At 43.7% G+C, this 22,320-nt stretch overlaps 1 protein-coding gene across 1 annotated transcript in view; it reads right to left on the reverse strand.

The window, feature by feature from the left end:
- Positions 1-1,108: 1,108 nt before the first annotated feature.
- Positions 1,109-22,320, reverse strand: part of grin2da (glutamate receptor, ionotropic, N-methyl D-aspartate 2D, a) — a 275,179-nt gene continuing 253,967 nt past the window's right edge. Inside the window, exons 17-20 of the mRNA XM_035992896.1 lie at positions 19,451-19,512; positions 17,514-17,684; positions 1,513-10,081; positions 1,109-1,219 (exon numbers count right to left, since the gene is read on the reverse strand). Of these exons, the coding sequence (XP_035848789.1) occupies positions 6,830-10,081; positions 17,514-17,684; positions 19,451-19,512 (3,485 nt within the window). The 3' untranslated portion in view covers positions 1,109-1,219; positions 1,513-6,829. The remainder of the gene's footprint in view (positions 1,220-1,512; positions 10,082-17,513; positions 17,685-19,450; positions 19,513-22,320) is intronic.

Here is a 22,320-nt window from a genome sequence, read left to right on the forward strand (position 1 = left end):
TCTCTCTCTCTCTTTCCTTCCTCCCACCCACCTTTCTTTTTCTTGTTTTAGTCCTCATTCTATCAGTGTTGCTGTCTTTAACTGTCTCTTCCCCACTTCTCGCCACCCCCACCTATCCATCACTTGCTCTCTTCTTTACTTTATGTTTTATGCCTTTTGTCCAACACTTTTATTTATTATTTAGCAGCCCTGTCTTCCCTCTCTTTTTTTCTCTTCATTTTCAGCCTTATCATTTCTTTATCTTGGATTTTAAAGACATTGAACCAGAGTTTTATTGACTTTATTGCAAAATACACTTATTAGCTTCTACCGAAGACTGGGCCTTTTACAGAAAAATGTCTCAATAACTCTGATGAAGTCATCGATTCCCTACGTGGTAAAAAAAGTGACAAAAAGGGGAATGACAGGCAGTTGATGCACAAGGTTTGACGTAACAGAATCATTCACTTCTTGGCAGCTTTTATTTTTGGCCCCATGTGTAGAAGTTGAAAGAGTTATTTTGGGCACCCCGGTAAAAGTCCAGTTCATTAATTCTCATAGACAAGGTAAAGTGACACACAGTCAGAGCACTTCTAAGGCTTGGATCGGCAATAAACTCTCCCGGATGAATCATCAAACCAAAAGATAAAAGATATGTTCTTCACATACATTTTGTGAAGACTGTTGATTCTGTCAATGCAATGCCATCTGGTATGATTGGGCACTTGTTACTTTTCTTTACATCTTGGTGTTTCACCCTTTTTAATCTAATCTGCATAGGACATGAGTACCCATTCATTTCACGAAATAGTCTAACATTCTCCACTTTGCATCATACATCTACATGTGATCTACTGTATGTAATAAATCTAGAGAGAGCTGCACACATGATTACTGTGCATGTACCGCATGCTGCCTTGGTCCTTCAAATGATCAAACTCTGAACTGGTTACCTCCTGCTTCCACTGGGGTAAATTGCACAGTTGCCTAATTCAGATTACAACAAGTCCATTTCTTTAAAAATGGCACTGGTTAAGAAAGTGAGCCATCTTTTTCAAATATGAAAGTAACAATCAAACAATTAAGTTAATATGTATTAATCCACTCACCCAAAATAAAAACTCAGCTATTTGTTTCAGTTCTTTATTAAAATCATCTTTTTACTTCTGTCCTGCTTGCAGTGCAGCACAGTATTGTCATTGTCCCCACTGGTGGCAAAATGTCTTACCACCCTTGCTACCTGTATGTGTGTGCGCTTGTTTTACTATATTTGTGGGGTCCAGAAACTGGGGAATACAGTATACTTGTGGGGTCTGCACAGCCTTGTGGGGCCCAAAACGCTGGACCCCACAAGGTTAAAGGGCTGTTTGAGGGTTAAGACTTGGTTTCAGGATTAGGGTTAGAATTAGGTTATGGTTAGGGTGAGGGTAAGGGTTAAGGTTAGGCATTTAGTTGTGATGGTTAAGGTTAGGGTAAGGGGCTAGGGAATGCATTATGTCAATGACGGGTCCCCACAAAGATAGTGAAATAAACGTGTGTGTGTGTGTGTGTGTGTGTGTGTGTGTGTGTGTGCGCTCATGTGAATCAGACAGTGTGTGCATGTGTGTGGGTCTGTGTGGGTGAGGTACTGACAATAAAGTGGAGCACAACTTACAGTCAATACAGCAGTATTAATACAAGGCCTTGAGACATTGTTCAGAGGTGTACAGGCAGAAACTGTGGACGTGTTTCCACTGCAGGCTAAAACTGGGCTTACCAGGGCTGAGGGCCGGTAAATGCTTCATATATTACTAAACGCTAGGTTGAAAATTGATTTACCTTCGACCATACTGACCGATCATAAGCACATACATAAGTGCAGTATGGCCAGGAGGGTTATCTCTTATCTCAGGCAGTGTTTCCAAGTTCTAGCCAATGATCTGTGCAGGATCCTTGTTGTCCATTTAGGAATAAAAGTCTGAAGATGCGATTATCAAAAGAAAGCCCTGGTTGGGCCATTTTTGGCCTTAGTGGAAACCACACTAGCGAGCAGATTTAGCCCAGCCCCTGACATGTGTCATATTAGCTTTACCAGTTTTGTAAAATTAAGAAAGAAACAGTGTGTCTGTTGTGTATAATTCTTTTTTATATCTCCTTTTGTTTTTTGTTTTTTTTGTTTGTTTTTTTTTTACAGCACAGCAGCTTGGCAGATACAACACACTATGTACGTTTATCAAAGTCCTTATATATACCGTATAGGTTGGTTGGCAGGGGTAGCTGTGCATGTTTTTGTATAGTAATACAGCTACTAAGAGATGCAAAAAAAAGCCTGTGCTGCTCGCTACATTGTGTTTCAAAGAGGTCACCGTACTCTACACTGCGGTAAAAACTCCAAGGTCCGACGTGAACCCCAAAACAAGGTCGAGAATATGACCCCCTACATAGGTGAGTTGTGGTAAAAGCTGCTGTATCCATAAAAGGTTTAATTAGTCGTTAAACTGTAGCCCAAGCCAAACATAAAGGCCCCTCTGGGTAGACAAACACACGCCACCACTGCTACAGTGACACGGTCGTAAGAAACTCGCGCACCCCTCCGCGTTGTCACTCATGTTGAAATCTTAGCGTCAGCTACAAGTAGATAGCTAATGGAGGCGAATGGTTGGTCTTAAGTGAGCAAAAACACAGTTACATACTGGTCTCTGTTTTCGCTGGAGGGTAGGGAGCTGGGCAGGAGGTTCGAGACGAGGAGAGACAGACAGACAAAAAAAAAAAAAGACATTCATTGAGATAATACCAAAAATTTAGTAGACAAACTTATATAACATAGATCTTAGCGCCTTGAAATATACTATCATATATATTTAGATATATATATATTTTTTAGATGAAATAAATATATCCACAGATACTCTTCTTTTTTTTTCAAAACAGACAAGCTTTACAATTGCAGACACGCAGCAACACAATGGATCGACGTGAGAAAAAAGAGGCGAGGGGAGAGAAGGAAAGACAGGCGGCTCGTTTCTCGGGGGAAACGCCCAAGCTTTGTGTTCACACCGCTAGCAGCTGCTGTGCCGTTTATGCTAGCTCGCTGACGCTATACAGCAGCAGACACAGCAAGACGAATATGCCTAAATGGTTGGGCTAAAGCCAACTTTTCAGAGGCAAAAGTAAGCAAATTCTGTTAGGTCACAGAGACTGATTGTACTTGGGGCAACAGACTTGAGTTGCTTGCGGTGTGAATGCACAGAAACATGTCACACTTACTCAACCTTTTCCGGCTTTCATTGAGATTTGTGAAAGAAGATGATTGCTGATTTTAACAAGCAAATCACCGAAGTGCCTCCAACTTGGCTTAATACAGAAAGTAATCAAGAATTTCCCTGTTGTCGATGAATATGAGGGAGTATGTGTTTTTAACACATAACATTTATATTATTATTGAAATGGACTTGGAGTGAAAAACAATATCCCTAAATACCAAGACGCTAAACAACAATTTTCTCTAACACTACCCACCGCCACAAATATATATATATATATATATATGATAAATATATATATAGATTTATTTTCCTAAAGAAAGGCAGACAAACTCTACACAGCAAGTTTATGTTAAAAACGTAAGTTCTCTTTTTTTTTTTCTTCTTCAGCTGAAGTAAATTATGGCTCAGATGCAGTTCCAGGCAAACAAGAGCTGACCAGACTGTTATGGGGAAGATGGCTCAGGCGTTATGACCGACTGAAAAAACACAAACGCCGTTTGTGCCAGCGGTTCTTGCCTCTTCACTAAAAACTCCATGTCCAGTGTCCTGATGCTAGACTCTAATGTTGATGGATGTACTGAGCTACTCTAGCTAAGTGCTTGGCATCGGAGTGTAACTGCTGGTGTCAGCTCGGTTATGGATTAAAAAGCTGTAGCTCTTGATTACACATTTACAAGGTGAGAAACACTTAAAACAAATTATAATAATCGCACAGGAGGTGCTACTGTGTCTTTCATACACAGTCACTCAGATCTAGCACTTCTTCAAAACAGTCTCATCCGCTAGCTAGCATCTAACATAGGCACGGTCTCTTTGACATCAAAACGGCACTCGCATTAGATCTAACTGCTCACTCATCGAATTCCTCCCTGTCCGAATACACTTGTCTTCATAGCATGAGGCTAACCTCAGACATGTTGATAAAAAAACATACCTTCATACTTATGCTTTACACATAACATTAGGCAGAAACTATTAGCATAAGGGGCCGATCGCACCGAAAAGCTGCCACTACGGCAACCGGGCGTTCAACTGTGATCAACGGGAAAAAAAACAATGGATTCAAGCAGAGAGAGAGCAGCAAAATTAGCTGTTTGCATGCTAATATGATAGTTGGAAATCAGCATAAGCAATTAGCATAAGCAATATACGGGCTAATTAAAGTGTTAACGGTCGCATTTACGGCCAGTTAGTCAGTAAAGTGTAAAGTTAATGTAGTCCAACTCCAGTTTCAACTTCTTTTAATGTGATTTATAAACAGTGTTGTGTACATGCTAACAAACAGGAAGCTAGATGCTGTCATTTACGGGCATCAAAACAGGAAGGAAGTGGTAAAGCCCACCTCTTGATCGATTTGATCGGCTGCTTTTGGCCAAGTGTGACATTGACGGGTGGTGCGACTCGCGGCATTTGCTAAAACAATGATTATTTATGCACGTCTAAAAAATGCTAGAAACACACAACGCGCGGTGCAAGAAAGAGGGAAAACAATGGTTTTGCTGGCGCCGCGTTTATAGCGACGCTTCTCGGTGTGATCGACCCCAAAGGCTATAGTAAGTAAAGGCTAAGTATGTATTTTCCTGCAACAATCTTTCAACTTCTCTGGTCAACCCGCTCCACATATCTCCTGCTTGATGGCAAGCAGACCTGGGTTAATTCGTTTTAGTTTTGCTGTATTCTATCTAGTCTTTGCACCAATTTGACCACCTGCAGGTGCAAATCTCGAAAATGTGTTTCATTCTCTTTGGCGGCACCTATGGCGATAAGCGATCATTGCAGGTGTGTTTCTGGATCACCAGAGATCCAAAACAGTGTTGCCAGTGTGACGTCAGTCAGTTCGAGTTGAAGAGCGATTCTATTGCGTTAGCTCTGCCTACCCTCTCTGGCGGACCCAACCACTGCTGGGTGACAGAAAACGTGTCACTAACTGTGCGCAGCTTGGGATTTTTCCTGCGAATGTCACCAAAGACACCCAGTTTGTAATACTACAAATGCGAGGGCTTGTGTTACCTCATTCGGCGACATTTATTTTACGGAAAATATTAAAGATTATTACTTACATCAGCTGCAGCTTACCCTGCACGTTTTGCATACCGTTGCTTGTCAGGCCACGTCAACAATGAACTGAGTCAACTCTTTTCATATCTCCAAGTGTCTTAATTGTTGTTGCAGCACACCTTATGGCGGCTGACATTACATTCAGTCAAATACAGGGAGGAAAAAGACAACTTCCTGTTTATCCACCGTTGTCGTAGTTAGGTAGTTGAGAGAACGTTTCATGTGCAGCTTGAGTAGTATGGCACAGTGCTTACATTGTATTAGACTTAATACATGTCTTGATATATAGAACACAATCAATAACAACAACAACAACAACTACAACACAGAAGTAAAGTAAAAGTTTCAAAGTATAAAATTGTAACGTGAACAGAGGGTGAATAATGTATTGCTCAACAAAGAGAACAGATCAATTGACTTGTTTAGACGCACGTTCTTGCACGTGCATGTATGCAAGTGTTTGTGTGCACTTTTATCTGTGTGAGTGGGTATTTGCATGTGCACATATTTGGGAGATGATGGAATACTCTACAAGATAAAAGGAAACATAGCAGCTAACGTTGTACAGATTGATGTCGAGTTCTACTTAAGTTTGGCACTCAGCTTTTCATTAAGCCAGTAGAATATCAGTCACAGTTGACTTACCCTGTTGTCAAGAATACAAACACAGAAAAGCACAGACACACGGAATAATCACATCGAGGAGAGGAGCCAAGAGGGGAGAGGAGATGACAAGAGCGATGAGGAGACAAATACATGAATAAGGTGGGAAAAGAGGGAAAGCAGAGAAAAACAGAAAGGGGAAAAAAGGGGTGAGAAGAGAGAAAAAAGGGGGAAAAGATAGAGCAGAACAAAAAAGACCAGGAGATGGTGCATGGATAACAGAGAAGACAAGGTGCTTATCACCCTCCTCTCCCTCTAAACAAGAGGGTAATGATCATACACAACAAAAGTGCCTCGGGAGGGTGTCACAGTTCTGCGGGGGTGTAAACAGTTTGTTAAGGAAAAAGAAAAATAGGGGTAAGCGATTTGTTTAAGGGAAAACTATAAGAACACTGTTCTGTGTTAAAGGCTTCTGAGAGCAGTACTACAAAGTTCCTGAGCCCTCAGTAAGCATTAAGAATCCTCTGAATACAAACTACTGCTCTACTTCAACATCTCTTACTGTCTATAGCAAAGGAGTCTCCTTCAGTTGTACCACTTTTAATGTCTGATTTGCTTTTAGTGTATTCGTTCATAACCCAGTTCAGAATGCAAGATGGTGCTGTGGTTGTAGTCTTTCACACACAGAGGGATGAAAGGAAAAAACAGTTAGCACAAGATTGCTCCCGTGTTCCTTTGACCTACCCCATTGGGTTTGTTTGGCTCTCTGGTTTGTTTCCTTCTTTCTTTCTTTCTTTCTTTGTGCACAATTTTAGGAAAGGGCTCAGTGCGTACACTGTACTGACCTGGCTGCGCACCCATGTTTGCTGCCGGGCAGATTCAGATCACCTGCTTAGCCTCAGCCTCGCAGGGGTCCCTTATGACTTTTGATACCTTGTTGAACTTCAGACTTCGCTCTCCACACTGGAAAAATGGGCTGAGCCCCTTCGTGAGCAAAGACTCTTGGCTTTGAGGGGTAAATGAGGAGACTGAGGGAACCTCTGGGGCTGGGGTACAGAGCGCAACCTCTGGTACTGTAGTTTGGCACTTGCCGAAGCCATGGAGGAGGGCTGGGGTGCCCCTGGGGTGGAGGACACCAAAGAGGGAGAGGATACGGAAGAGGAAGAGGTAGGGGGAGGAACGTGGATAGGGTGAGATGAGGACGGAGGAGCTGGGAGGGCAGGAAGCGGGGGTGGCAAGTTTGGTAAGAGGCTCGGAGGTGGGGACGATTGTCGTCCTCGATCTCGATCCCTATCTGTTCTCTGTGTCCGCTGCTGGATACTGAGGTTTGACTGGCTGCCAGATTTGGATGGATTCTGTGAGCGATCAGGTTTGGTGGAGGATGAGGATTCCTGTTTGGGCTTCAGGGGCCCACCAAAACTCTGGCTTTGCTGGTATAGCTCTTCCTGGCTTCGCGAGGTTACGCGGGCCCATTTGGAGGAATGGGAGTGCGGATGGTGCCGGGGGGAATGACAGGAGGAACAAGCAGCATGCCCTCTTCCCTTTTCCTTTGACTTGCGCTTGCTCTTCTTCTCATCCTGCATGTGGAGCTTGTCAACGGACCAGTATCGTCGAGGAGGTGGTGGGGTGAGAGGAGGCGGGGGCCATTGTGATCCCGATCCCCACCCTCTCTCTCCTCCACCACCACCACCACCACCACCACGACCTCCACCAGACCCCCATCCACTTTCGGCTGTCCCCCACCTCTCTCCTCGCTCCAGGAACAGATCATCTCTACTGTTGATGCTGCCGGCTTTCTCCCTGGAGGGGTAGGTGCTGAAAAACCAACCACCCCCACCAATTCCTCCCACTGCCCTGCCTTCATGATCCTCCCAGTACCTCTCAAACTTTCCAAACTCTCCTGAAGAACCATCATCATCAGAATATATCCCGACTACCTTATCACGGTCCCGCTCCTCATCGGACATTGTCCTTCCTCCTCCACGCCTCTTTCCACGATCTGCTTTCCTCCTCTCCAGCTCTGAATCTTCTCCCTCACCCTCTACTTCGGACCCCCACTCGTGGATAGACAACCCCTCCTTGGAGTGAATCTCACTTCTTCCGTCGCGTCCTAGCAATGGCCTCCTCTCTCCTTCCATTCCTACAGCATCCCTGTCTGAACTTTTACTCTTCCTCCTTTTAGAGGAGACAGGCAACAAGGGCAGAAAGGCAGATGGAATGGTGACGGAGGACGGGTTGACCCCTCCCCAGAACTTGACGGACGTCGAAGGCTTAGTGCTGGAGCTATGATAGTGCTTGCTGTTCCTTCGTCTGGTTTGTCTTTCTTTCCCTCTGCTCTCTTGCCCATCATCCCTCTCTTTCTCTTCTCTTTCCTTCCTCTCCTCTTCACCTGAGATGTTCCATCCGTAGCTTCGGATTGAGCTTTCACTCTTTTTCCGAAAAGACTCTCGTCTCAGGGGTGGGTATGATGGGTAATCTGCGGTCCCTGATTTGAGTTCCTCCCTTTTTTCAGCATCTCCTCCCTCCTGCACTGACCTCTTCCGCTCTCTCTTCTTCACCTTATCGTCTTTCTTTCTCTTCTTTGCCTTGCGCCGCTTTCGCTCCCTTTCTCTCTCCCTCTCCTCCCTCTTCTTCTTCTTTCGGCCCTTCTTCCTTCTCTTCCTCTCATGTTCCCTCTCTTTGTGGTGTCTCTTATCCTGTCTACTAACTGTTCCATCTCCCCGGCTCGTTGTTCCTGCCCTCGATCGCTCTCTCTCTCCCCATGATGCCCACCACTCCTGTAACTGGGCCAGCTGGCTGCCTGTTCTCTCTCTGCCATAATCTTTTTGAGGGCGGGGCTTCCTGGGCGGGATTGGTGGAGGTGGCGGGCTGCACGGCAGCGAGCGCGATGACATGCGACGTGAACGAATCTTCTTCCGTGACCCTAACAGGAGGCTAGACTCCTCTGTAAGCAGATCTGAGTCATAATCGTCATCAACCGTAAAGTCCCGGTCACCTGCTCGATACCGGAAACTCAGCGAGGAGTTGTAGGAGCTCTCACTGGAGCAAGAAGACGGGGAATTTGACCTAGACAGTGAGACAGAGGACGAAGAAGAGGATGAGGTTGATGTAGAGGAAGAGGAAGAGGATGAGGCACTGGAGCAGGAGGAGTAGAAACGGCATGGGGAGGAGGGTGTGGTAGGAGTGTGTGTTGGGGAGGAAAGGGGAACAGGCAGAGGAGGAGGTGGAGGACGTCGCCCTCTTCTTCCACCTCCATCGCTTGCTCCATACCTCCCACCTCCTCGTCTCCCCAGAGGGAGTATATTCTCGTACAGGGGACCTCCTGAGCTTTTTCTCCTTGCCTGAGTGAGGCTTCCCCGTCGCCAGAAAGGAGGCCTTCGTGGTGAACATGGGATCAGTGGAGGTGGCTTGGAGATTAAGTGCCCTGGGCCTTGTTGGGAGCCTTGTTGGAGGGCTTGCTGGAGGCCTTGCTGGAGGCCTTGCTGGAGGCCTTGCTGGAGGCCTTGCTGGAGGCCTTTAGGAAGCGGCCGTGGCATCCCTGAGGCTTTGGAGCCTCGCGGATTAGCTTTGGGAGTCTGCTGGGGGCCCCCTGCCTGTTGGTCAGAGGTAGCTCCTAGCCCCTCTGGATCTATAGGACCATAGTAGCGCTTATATTCATCTAGACTTGTGTCACCCCCTCCCCCTGCTCCACCTGCCACTTGCAGGCTCCAGTGCTGTCCAAGGTTCAGCTGATACTGTGGGACCTGAAGTTCAGTGATCCCTCCTGCTATCCCCCCAACACCCAATCCTCCACCACTGCCTCCGCTCATGACTTGCTCTGGCTTTGGCCTGTTCCAGCGATCAACAACAGCAAGTCTGCGGTCATGGCGAGGCAGGAAGGTGGAGCAGGGCATGGGGCCTTCCAGTAAGGGGCTGTTGGAGGGTCCCAGAGCCATTGCTGAGTGTCCTATAGTTGGTGGCGATCCGGGTAACATGGTGGTATAGGTTGGCCCTTGTTGCTGTTGTTGGTGGTGCTTTTGCTGCTGTTGCTGCTGCACCATGGCAATGGCAGCCGTGTTATTTACTGTGGCTGTAACGAGGTGTTGGGATCCAGTAGGCATGGTGTTCATGGTGGTCATGGTGTGGTATTGGGGCAGGGAGCTTTTACTACCTCCCGGTGCCGTCTCATCCTCAAACTGGCAGCAACTGTACATCCCCTGGGTGGAGAGATAAAAGAGAGATTGTAATTAGACGAGCAGGCTGCCAAGGATGATAAGGAAGAACAGTGTTTGATAGAGAGAGAGAGACAGAGGCTTGAGAGAGAGAGAGGCTTGAGCCCCCCTAAAAAGGGTCTAAAATCGCCCCACAAATTACCACACTGTCTAAACACTCCTGGTTTTTCTAGTTATTTTGGAAAGAGCTTGTGGTTATATTGTACTACTGTAAAGAAGTCTGTAGCTGTAAAACACAGAATAGTATATAGCAATAGCAATATTCGGAGTCTTTCTATGTCTTGATAAAAAACAACGTATTAATGCGGTGCTAAAGAAAGTCTGTTAAATAGCTACCATACCTCAAAGAGGATCCAATTAAACCTGTGACAGGTTGCTGCAAAAACAGAGGCTTTATATCTGTCTGGGTTACAACTTATGTTTTTTTATTTATCCTCTATCCACCCTATTTTCTATCTTGATTCAGTACATTGCACAACCACCGACTGTGTAACTTTGTCGGCTCAACACATTTCCCAGTTTGAAAAGAAGAAAATAATCTATCTTTATTCTGTCTTTCAGCATGCTGGGAAATCGCTCTAGGTGGTATCCCTCTACCTCTGGTTCTCTGTGTCACCGCATCTCCTATAAAAGCAGACAGCAGGGAGTGCTGACCATTAAATATTAATGAGAGTTTTAGAGAAACTTTGGACCGAGTTTACCGAGCTTCTTGGAGTGTCAATTTTCACACTATCAAACCAAACAGAGTTTTCAGCAAACAAAACATCACTCAGCTGGAATAGGACTTTTTTCTCCAAAAGCACGGTGAAAAGTAATTGCGAAGGACTATACGGCTTCTGGAGAGGAAGTCAAAACAACGGGGGAGAGCAAATGCTACAGAACCTATTTTGCCATTGTGCAAATAAAACACTAGGTGACAGATGCTTAATTTTAAGAGAATCACATTTTCTCTCAGCTGCTAGCTTGCCTACTTAACTGCACCGTTCTTCTCTGGTGTTTGTGAGGAAAAACACTTTTCCTAAAAGGCTCATTTTCTTAAACCAAGTGACAAGTTATCTGCCAGTGCACTAAGAATATTTCAAATCATTTCCAAAAGAAATCAATTTGTGTTCTAGTTCAAATCTTCTAGAAGTATTAGTGTCTGTATTTGTCTGTGTAGAAACATTTGAGAAATTAAGATTTTAGAGTTAAAAATGCCTTGAAAGAGTGATTTTTGTAATGAAGGAAAAAGTTAAAAATGGACATCATCCCAAACCTTAGGATGCAAGAGGAACTACTGTTTATTCAATGTCAAGATTCATCTTCTTATCCACACAAAATTGTACAATTTGTTTTTCTGTAGTTGGCTGACTGGGACACATCAGGACAGAGAATCTCATTTTCACGTCTCGGTGCTGTTATTTGTCGACACTTGAGTTGAAATAAGATCGTTCTCACTTGCTTTTAATGAACTGCTCCAAATGTGCATGGTGAGACAGCTTTTTCTTCATCTTAGCAGCAACATCCAACAATGTTTGATATGAATAAAACATGAAATGAAAGAGTCAGTGTAACTTACTAGCTCCTCGTGACATCTTTTTAAAGTTTAATCCTCAAGCAGAATCAATCAATTATACAATCATGTGAGATGAGCAACGCTACCTCTACTTTGCCCGTGTGCTCTTTCTCCGCTACCTTTGTGTATTTACACCTCTCTGTAGATAGATGGGACTCAATTAGCAGTCCTGGGGAGAGCCATGTAAATCACAAAGACTCTATTAGTCTTCAAACGTGAAGATGATTCATAAAATCCATCCATATCTGTCACATCTTAATGACAAAATGTGTGGGGCCTTGTGTAAATCTCTGTTCCCCTCTGGGACACAGATCTGATGGAGAGACTGTAATAATGGCCCTTCCGGACACATGAATCAGCAGTCCCAGCGGCAGAAGTGCTACCACAGTCCCCAGAGCATGGGGCGCAGCACACTGTGAAATTGAAACTTGGGTGAGTCACTGATTGGGTTAAGGCAAGCCACAGAGGCCAGCTGCAGAGGCTTTAGAGTAGCATATAGCTTGAGAGATAGAAGCTAACTGGTCTGCCCTTTGCATGGAAAGAGGAAGGCAATGGATAAAAAACAAATTTAGGAAAACAAAATATCCACTCTGTCTGACATAACCTCGCCTGCCGTTGTGTAAACTGGATGCAGTGTTTTTTTTTTTGTTGCATTTGTTTTTGGGGTTTGTGTGCTTTTCATTTTGCATCGTTTGTGTATTTGCAGCGCGTTTGTGTATTTGGTTGTGTTGTGTATTTGCAGCGCGTTTGTGTATTTGGTGGTGTTGGGTGTATTTGCAGCGCATTTGTGTATTTGGTTGTGTTGTGTATTTGCAGCGCGTTTGCTAAATGCTGCGCATGTGTTGTCAAATTATTGAAGATGTTTTCTTAATTTGCATGTGTTTTGTCTATTTGCGTGTGTTTTCTTAAGTTGCAGTACGTTTGTCCCGGTCGGCCATCGTAGTTTTCGTGTAAAAATGTAGCTTGCGCTGAAAGATTGTGTTAGAAGAAATTGTGTTGGACTCAAGCCAAACTCCATACAGCAGAATTTTGTTCTTGATTTGGATGTTTGATTAGAAGTGCTGTAGTGGCAGTTTTTGATTACCATTATTGTAAGGTGTTTGTTATAGTGAAATATTCATAGTAATGAATATTTCATTAAACTGACTTGCAACCATGCGTTTAATTTGAAATTCCATTTTTATTCCACATTATGCTAGATGCATACCTTAACAGTTAAACTCTCATTTCCTTTTGTCTTCTTTGTCTTATTGCTCTTTGTGTAATCATTACTAATCTGTGCCACCTCCAGGTTTTTTGCACCTTCTTGTGTCTTATCTCATAATGTGTATTGACTTGTACTGAAATTCATGTTTATATAATTAACTTCCAAAAGAATAAGATTGCTAGAATGTGCTTCACGATCTTAGCTAAGGTACTATAGTGCATAGCTTGATCTGCAGATTTTTTTATGTGCAAAAGCAATTACATTTTTTTTGCAGGTTGAAATTAGAGTTTTGATTTAGTCTCCTCATATGTCGGAAGCACAACGTCAAAAGTTAGAGCTATAATGTTATTCCCCTTTCCCTCCTTTTTATAGTGCAATAAGAAGACTCTTCCGCTGTGCATAAATTAGCCCTTTTCTCTGCTTTTTCAGGCAGGAGGTGGTAATAAATCACAAGCTGTTGTTGTCATTCCAACATGGTGGTGTCGCCCTTACAGCCAGTGGTTCTAACACACCATCTCCCCAGTGCTCTATGCAGCCTGTTTTCTAATTCAACAGTCTCCCGTCTAGCACGCCCCCGTCGTTTCTTTCCCTCCTTCTGGCCTCTCACCAACACCTGCTATCATTGTTGCCGGCAGGACTTTGTTTCATAGAACGGCTTAACACAATCATCATTGAAGCTTTCATACAGTAGCTTATATTTGCATAAGAGTCACGCAGAAGGCCAAATACACCACAAAATAATGTAGTCATATCTGAGGGACGACTGACCTTGTTTTGGGCGCAATTTCTGGGATGAAAATAAGACAACACTGTCCAGTGCGCTGTTTAATTTTGGGTTTTGTGGTCTATTAATCACAGTTACATCTAGGCTACACATGCTCACTGTAATGTTCCACTTACTTAACCATTCCACTTACTTAACTGGTTTATTGAAGCACTCAAAACAGTGCAGATAAAACTTACAGATGTGTCACAATGTCTCACAGAAAACAAAAAACTACAGGCGGTGCGTACAGGAATACTGCTGCAGGCACCACTGCCTGCTATACTCCACTGCCTCTGCCATCCAAAACTCACAGCTGCCTCCTCGGCCAGCTCTCTTCTCTTCTTATCTCAACATTTCCCTCCCCTATACCTTCCTACTTCTCCTCCCCAAGCACAGCATTCATCTCTTTTCCATCCCTTTCTTACCTCATCTTACCATGATCCCTTCTTTCATTTCATCCTGTGTCCTCCCTCATTACCTTCTTGGTCTTTTTCTCTAAACCCTCCCCCCTTTTTCCCTAAAGCCCTGAAAGTCTTTCTCAGGACCTGTACTAAATATTTCCAGGACCCTGAGCTGAACTTAACAGAAACGGTTTTGCCTCTCAAAGAAAATAGCTGTGCAACAGCTAAGTGATCACTCTGCCCTGGACCCTTGGCACGATGCCAAGGATAAACACCATTGATGTTTCTCTTTTTTTTTGGCTCTACCTTCTACTCGCCCTGCTTTGTGCCAGAAACAAGTACCACTACTATTGAGTGGCCCCTACTTTTGTGCAATCCATATCTTGATTGTATCTGAAAACTGTTCATTAATCTTGGTTCATCTATACATCTCTATTTTCCTGAATGAAGTGGACTTCATGGCTACAACAATCTATTACATAGAGAGAACAGGAGATCCTAAAAGCTTCTACAGTCTGCTCTCAGTCTAGCATTACATCTGCACCTGAATAAATCGCTTACCAATGCTCCCCAAGCACGGTATTATGAAGCAGCAGTTGTTTCGCTGACTAGTTAAAGCCTCTCAGGTTTAGGGAGTGTAAATCAGAGAGATCAGCTGCTGTAGTGCTTGGTTGGAAGTAAAAAAAAAAAATGTAAAACCTCTCATAACAGAGTTTACTTCCTTTAGTTCTCTCACCACCTGGCAGAACTTTGGAATTGTTTCAATCTGAAGGAGATAAATTATATTTCTACTTTTTCTTTTTTCTTCTCAGGTATTCTTTCATGTGTCTTGAGGATGACTAGTCTGGCTATCACCAGACCAAGCTCAATCTTTTCAGATTGAACATTAGTCTGGGGAGTCTGCTCTGTATTTTATCTGCACAAGAGGTGTGATCAAGAGGCATAGTTAAAATGACTCTGTACGCAATTGGATAGTCCTTCAACCAATCAGACCAACGATCCGGGTGACGTAGCAGCGACATCAACGGGTTGCTGCCATGGAGTGCTGAGCTTCGGTGGCCGGCTTGTTGAATATAAACAAAAAGCTGCTTGGTCGCCTCTCTATTGTCATCGTGTTAAACGCGGCAATAGCGCGCCAGGTGGATAAGCCAGTTTGTGATTGGTTCCCGCAAATTTGTAACGGAAGGAGGATAGATAAATGTACAGGTTTCCAGCCTGAGCTGCAGGGCAAAATCAAATCGCCGGCAGATCGGGCTGGGTTTACCCAGTCTAGAGGATGACTACACCCTGCACAAAACTTCACAAGGTGGTGTGCTATGCATTCTAGACAACGGCTATACAAAAGCATCCATTTCTCCAAGTGATGTATGTTCTAATTTGAAATCTTGCCGTCTGGGATCCACCCCGAAGAAAAATGGCTTCACAAACCAGGACGTGAGATAGTACACATTTTCTAAACCACATACTATACTAGCATTGAGTACTGATTTGGCCCAAATGTAGCGTGCAAACAAAAGCAAAATCTGCAGTATGCCAAAAATACCCATATGTTGTACTGATTTGGAGAAAATCTCCAGTATGCCTCGGACAAATCTATCTCACCTACTGTATCTCACAATGTAAAGTGCCGGGAAAAATCAGACCAACTTGGCGCTGTGGCCAACAACTGGAAATATTTCACAATTTTTGTCTGCTATTTCATCACTAAATTCCCTTCTGAGAGGTTTTTATGCGAGAAATCAAACGTGCAGTTGAGAAGCTCCACAGTCTGACGTGACAGCCACCTGCCGGGGTCGCTGGCTTGCCGTCCGGCCTGTCCACCTTCACAGACCCCGCTGTCAGCTGGCTGGAGCTCTCTCAAGAGACTTGAGGACAAGAGGCGTTTATTTTCCCAATTTGTTTAAATAACACAACACAAATATCCATTATAAGATTAACGTGAACCTGTGGTATCGGCCTGTTTAGACTTAAAAAGCTCCACAAGCGATTGCGGGCGTAACTTTAACAAGCTGGCTGGCCACGCTGTCAGTTGCACACACACCGGCCGCAGAGCAGGCAGAGGCGAGGGAGAGCAGCGTCTGACAGAGCAAAGAAATACCCGTCTCTCTTTGAAAGATTTGTAAATAAATTTTAACATGTATATATATATATATATATTAGATCTAACATTTCAGTTCATAATTAGTGATTGTTGTATTTGCTTATTTCACATAAATAAAGATTTAAGAAGTTAAGTTTCAGTTTATAGGCCTATGGTAGATACTGTAAAGTGAACAAACATTGGTCATAAACAAAACAAAATCAAAGCTCAATAAGTTGTATTTTTTATTTGCAAAAGTGGTGTAATTTCTTTTGTTCAGTGCTTTAATAGCTTGTTCTAAAGGCTCAGCCTGGCCTAGCATGCTGTAGAATCAATCAATTTAACTGTTTTTTTTTAGGGCATACTACTGATGAACGCAGTATGCATCAGTCACTGCATACTGCATTCGTCTGTAGGAGGCGATTTTGAAAACAGCCATGGTTTACCAGAACATATTGTGGTGTTATTGGGATAGAATCATTGTTTGGGCTCTTTCTTGGGCACACTTTTGGGTCACATCTTACCTAACAGTTGATATTCTTCTGATTTCATTGTTTTGCCTTCACCATGTTGAATTTCATCTTTTGTTAAGCCCAGTTCAGACCAAATATTTGCAATGAGACAAAACCGTTTTAGAATGTTGCAGGGAAAAGTTGCAGCGGCCCGTCTCAGCTTGACTCAAACCAGCTGATGGCGTGGCTGCGACTCAGCCAGTCGAGTCGCAGAGGCTGGTTTTAGAACGTAAGATACGTCACCTGTTTCAACAGCCAATAGCGAAGTCAGCTTGTAAAGTCAGCCATAAACTATAGTAATAAAATGATCCAGAATCCATTTTATTTCTATGTTACAAACTGCTAGCTGGTGGAAATGGCAGAGTTTTAGTTATATGGTTAAGCGAGCTAGAGAGTGACTGAAGAGAGGGTGCCGGCCGAGCGGCGTTAGAACATGACCGTGAATCAGAGAAACAAACCGTTATCGCTGATTCATCACTGGAAATGTAACTGTAGCAAGCATCTCACTATCACTAACGTTATCCACATTCATATTTAGATGAAACAAATAATATTTTCAGCTACAAAAAAGCCTGAAAGTCGGAAGTGAAAACGGAAGTACAAAGAGTCGTTATGGAGATGATACACCGTCTCGTCGCATTGGTGTGAACTGGCAGCTTTCAGAACGCTGTAGACCGGCGCGCTGCAAGTAGTTGCATGTTTCAACTCGTCGCAAATCTTTGGTCTGGCCTGTGCTTAAAGTACATTGTATTGTAGTACATTGGATTCTAAAGGCATGAAACCCCTTGTGGCTGCTTAGATCATCATCTAGTTGTGTTTTTTTCAATGGTGAGCCAATAAACTACGATGTGAGGTGTTGCTGAGGTGGGGGGGGTGTCTTTGCTGCCTTATCTCACCCTGCTGAGAGCCAGGAGAAAGTCCATCCCGCCAGATCGCTTTACACAGTGCCGTAGTTTCCAGTACACCAGATGTTCCCAGGCAAATACCAGAAGGCTGAGGCCCATGGCCACCAGCAGCATGTAGAAGACCCCTGCCATGTTGTCTATGTCCAGCTTACTGCTCATCACCTGGAGGGGAGTAGGGGCGGATGGGGGAAGACGGGATGGAAGGAGAGGTATGGCAAATGTTATAGGGGGTGAGAGCAGAGAGAAGGCATGAGTAAAAGGAAGCGGCAGAAGAGGTAAAGGGAAAGCATATGAGAAGGGAGGAGCAGAGATGAAACAGGAGAGTAGATTCATCACTAACTAGGGCCAATTTGTCTCCCAGACAGCAGATAAAAAGTTAATTACAACCAGCAGTACAATAGAGAATTCCTTTGCTGTCACTGGATGTCAGAGCGCCCATCTGTGATATTTTAGAGCCCCTGAAAACTCATGCAAAGACCAAAACATGTCAGTCACCACAGAAACCCTGGTCCATCAAACAAAAAAGCTTTTCAGCCTTCAGTTTAATTTATTCAGTTTCAACATTTGTAGCTCCCATCTGCTGCCAAGCTGCATTCACGTTTAAATCAATAATTATTATTGACTTGTATAATACCATAGACGGCACATACATCCCTGAAACTGAGAGTGTTGGCCCTCCTTTACGAGACCTGTGTGCGATTGTCATCCAAACCAATTACAGGAAGCAACCACAAAACGCAGGCCGACCTCTGATCAGGCAGCGGTTACTTGAGCAAGCAGCAATGTGGACGCGTAGTCAAATGGCGAGATGACCGGTTACTTTTGATTACACGTAACATCCACTTACAAGCTCTGCAGAGAATCAGAAACTCTGGATTTTGTGACGACTTTAAGCATCAGTTTTAAATGAATGATCAGTTTTCTACGTAGTTTATCATCAAGTAGATTAAAGATTAGAAAAATTATCCTTTTCTCATTCAATCAATATGTTTCTTATGTTTCTCACTGAGGTTAAAGGTGATGATAGGTTGTCGGACAAGTCACTCTAGCTCAGTGGCCGGGTTAGCTCAGTTGGTAGAGCAGGCACACATATATGGAGGTTTACTACTCGATGCAGCGGCCGCAGGTTCGACTCCGACCCAAACTGAAAAAGTGGCTTCATACACTGAAGTACTATCGCTTTAAACACTTTGTTTTAATTTATAAAACATATAACATCATATAGGGTGATGATGATGATTACTTGAGGAAGTCTGGTTTTGGTGATACCTGGTTATCTGCCGACGGAAATAGCAGCAAATAGGCCTGAACATTGTTAACCCTCATGTTATACTCGGGTCAAATTTGACCCATTTTTATATCAGAAATGTGGGACGTTTTAATAAGCGTAGCAAATATCGGAAAAAGCAACAAAACAATGGGAAAAGCATAATAAATGTTGGAAAAAATATCAAAAAAGTTGGGAAAAGCCACAAAAACTACGATAAAAACTTCAAAAAGACTAGAAGAAAGTGTCAAAAATATTGGAAAAAGTGACCATAACATCGAAAAAAAAAACCTGACCAAAATATCTGAAAAAGCTATAAAAATGTTTAAAAAAAGTAACCAAAACAACGAAACGCATTAAAGTAAATTAAAAAGAATTTCGAAAAAAAGCAAACAAAAACTTTGAGAACGGAGAACAAAAGAGTTTTTGTTGTGGTCGACGGGAAGACAACACAATGTGTATAATGTGCATAATGTGTCTGGCCTGGGGGGGTCACAGCAGGATCAGCACCATGGATAGCGCTTGTGACGTTAGCCTGGTTGGACAGCTATCCCACCGAGTATCTCACTGACTGGCTGAGCATGATTCAGGTTGGACTACATTTAGAGCAGAGGCTGACTTGTGTGCCAGGTTGATGGAGAAAAGGTATAAGACGTCATACCTCAATCTTATCATTGTGGCAGATACCCGACAGCCAGAGACGCTCCAACATATCAATCTCATCTGCAAGAGAAAAGATGGAGGGAGAACAAGGAGGTCAAAAAGAAGAGAAGCTGGAAGAAAAATAACAAGATAGAAAAGACAATAGGGGAGGAGTTAAAACGGTACAGAACTAGATTAGAACATAAAAGAGATTTAAAGGGGATTACTGCCTTTTTGTTATGAGAGCAAGGTGTTTGATCCCCCGAGGGAGAAGAAAAAAAAAGCAAGAGTAGGAAAGCTGAAGATGTGAAGAGAGGAGAAGGCAAGATATAGAGGGTCAGATGATGAAATGCAGAATGTGGGAGAGAAATGCGAGGAGTGAATGAAACCTTTTTTGTGTGATGTTAAGAGAGGGAAGTGAGACTGATGGGAGTGAGCAAACCGAGGAAAGATAACATGGTCACTGGTATAGATGGTGAAATGAAAGTACAGAGTCTCCGTTACTACAAAGCAAATAATAAAGTACACAGAAACGTGCATCTGTCGTAGGCTACAAATTACAATCACAGAAATATATAAAGTATGAATGGTAAATGAAGAAATGGAACAGTGGGGAGAGGCTAAAGAATTTTGCAGAGAAAGTGTTGAGATTGAAAAGAGAAAATTGGAATTGGAAGCGAGTAAAACCCTTTGAAGCAGGTTGTGAAATGGCCTGGCATCTGAGGCGGGCACACTGAGGGCAGATCGTCGCGACAGATCGTGGATGATGAAAAGGGAGGCAAAACACACACACACAAACACAAACACACACACACAAAAAAGGCCATTAAAGGAAAAAGCAGGATAAAATGTGCAGAGACACTTACGTAGACAGATGTGCACTGAGCCGGTTTCAGAGGACTTTTAAAACTGGCACATACACACACTGTCGTGCACACACTCATAAGATGTCCCAGGCAAAGGAAGTTCCAATTCCCAATGCTCAGAGTTACAATATTAAGTGACCTCTGGGTTAATTAACACTGTCTGGAAACCCCTCCTAAAGTCCTGCCACGCGGATTAGACCACCCGCACTCGGCAATGTTGACTGAAACGTCAAATCCGCTCAAACACAACACAAATCTCCCTCCGACATGAATCACTGTGTGCCACATTTCACTTCCCCGACAGTCATGTGTGGGAATTCAAACGTTCATGACAGCTGAATTAAACCGGGCTCAACTCCATCGACCTGGCCTCATCTCGCCCCGCTCCCCGCGCAGACCCTGACAATAGACGCTAATACGCATGTTGCTTCTGTGTGCGGCTCACTCCCGTAATCTAATTCATCGAGTTTTGATGAGTGCTCGGCTGATTTCTCTCTCCCTGTCCGGCTCTCCGCCTTTCTCCCTTTATCTCCCTGTAAATACATTAATCATGGCAGCCGGCGGCGCACAAAGCTGCTCTTTGGGAGAAATCTCCCCGACAAAGAGCTGACAGACAGGCAGAATTTCAGCTGTATCCTCTCTCACCTGCTCCGAGGAGGAAAATGCCACGGAGTAAAGAGAAGGGGGCATCGTCTGCACAAATGAAGAAAAAAACGCAGACGTGCAAAACACTGAGGGGGAAAAAAACCAGAGCTTATAATTATATTCATGTTTCATTCTGTGATTTTTGACAGCTCGGCAGTGATTTGGGAACAATTCAATTCAGTTTCATTCAGTTCTACACTAACCTAGAGAATGTGCCCGACTCCCTTTGATAGCTTTACATTGGTCAGTGGCATTATACATACACACTCATTTATCTAATCTGTTCAGGAAAAGCTTGTAGGGGAAGGTTATGATGAGCTGGAGAGGTTTTATACTGTGCCTATAGTCTCACCTGGAAAACCTCCACAAGGAGCTTAGTCTCGCATTGCCAGACCTTCCTCCACAGCGCTGCGGAGGAGGGTCTGGCTTATCCACACAGCATTCCGGGATGGGAGAAAAAACGTGCTCTGGTTTACTGGCATTTCTTAAAACCAATCACAGCTGTCTTAGGTGGCACTCAGCACTGGGCAAAGCCTCAGTGCCGTTGCAAAATAGCCTCAGGGAGGAACTTGTGTAGGTGGAACGTGTACGTTCAAAAGTTGTTTTAGTCGTGCAACAGAAAACTCAGATTGGACAGATAGTCTAGCTAGCTGTCCAGTGTTTCCCACAAATAGACTAATGTGTGGCGGCGCACTATCAACACCGGACGCCGCACGGCTTAAACGCTATTTAAAACACGTTCAGCTGCATTTCCTTTCCCTGCTCTCCTCGGTCTCTCTGTCACTTGCGTCTTGCTCACACACACACACACACACACACACACACACACACACACACACACAGCCCCTCCCACCGTGCACACAGCGTCTGTCTCCATGAAAACGAGAGAAGACGGCTGGCGAAATTCACAAGTTCACAAAAGGTTGGTATCTATCTCGTGAACACCTTTACACAATCACACATTAAAAAGTGCTATACAAATATTTTATATTCTGAATATAATGTTGTCAGTGTGTTAATGTTTGAGTCCCGACCCGACTCTTCGCAAACAAGCGATTGCGCCTTCTTTAGAAAGTTAACTAGTTGCAAGTGTGCGGTAAAATGCAGTTGGGTTGTCGAGGTCAAAACGCTATGTAGCAGCTGTGAATCAAATAAACTTATTATAAATAATGTTATGTCATTTTTTTACTCTTACACTGAATGTTTGCTGCTTCAATCCAGATGAGTATTGAAAAGTATTTTCCGCGACTGAAAAAGGCACGTGTTGAGGATAAGGACCAGCCTGAACTGGAGGTATCAGTCTGAAACAGAGCTGAACAGTCCGACCAGTATAATTAGTTATGCTTTTAATTTGTTTACAGTATTTTCAGGCTTCAAC

This window comes from Sander lucioperca, chromosome 16, assembly GCF_008315115.2.
Source record: "Sander lucioperca isolate FBNREF2018 chromosome 16, SLUC_FBN_1.2, whole genome shotgun sequence".
NCBI classification, from domain to species: Eukaryota; Metazoa; Chordata; class Actinopteri; order Perciformes; family Percidae; genus Sander; species Sander lucioperca.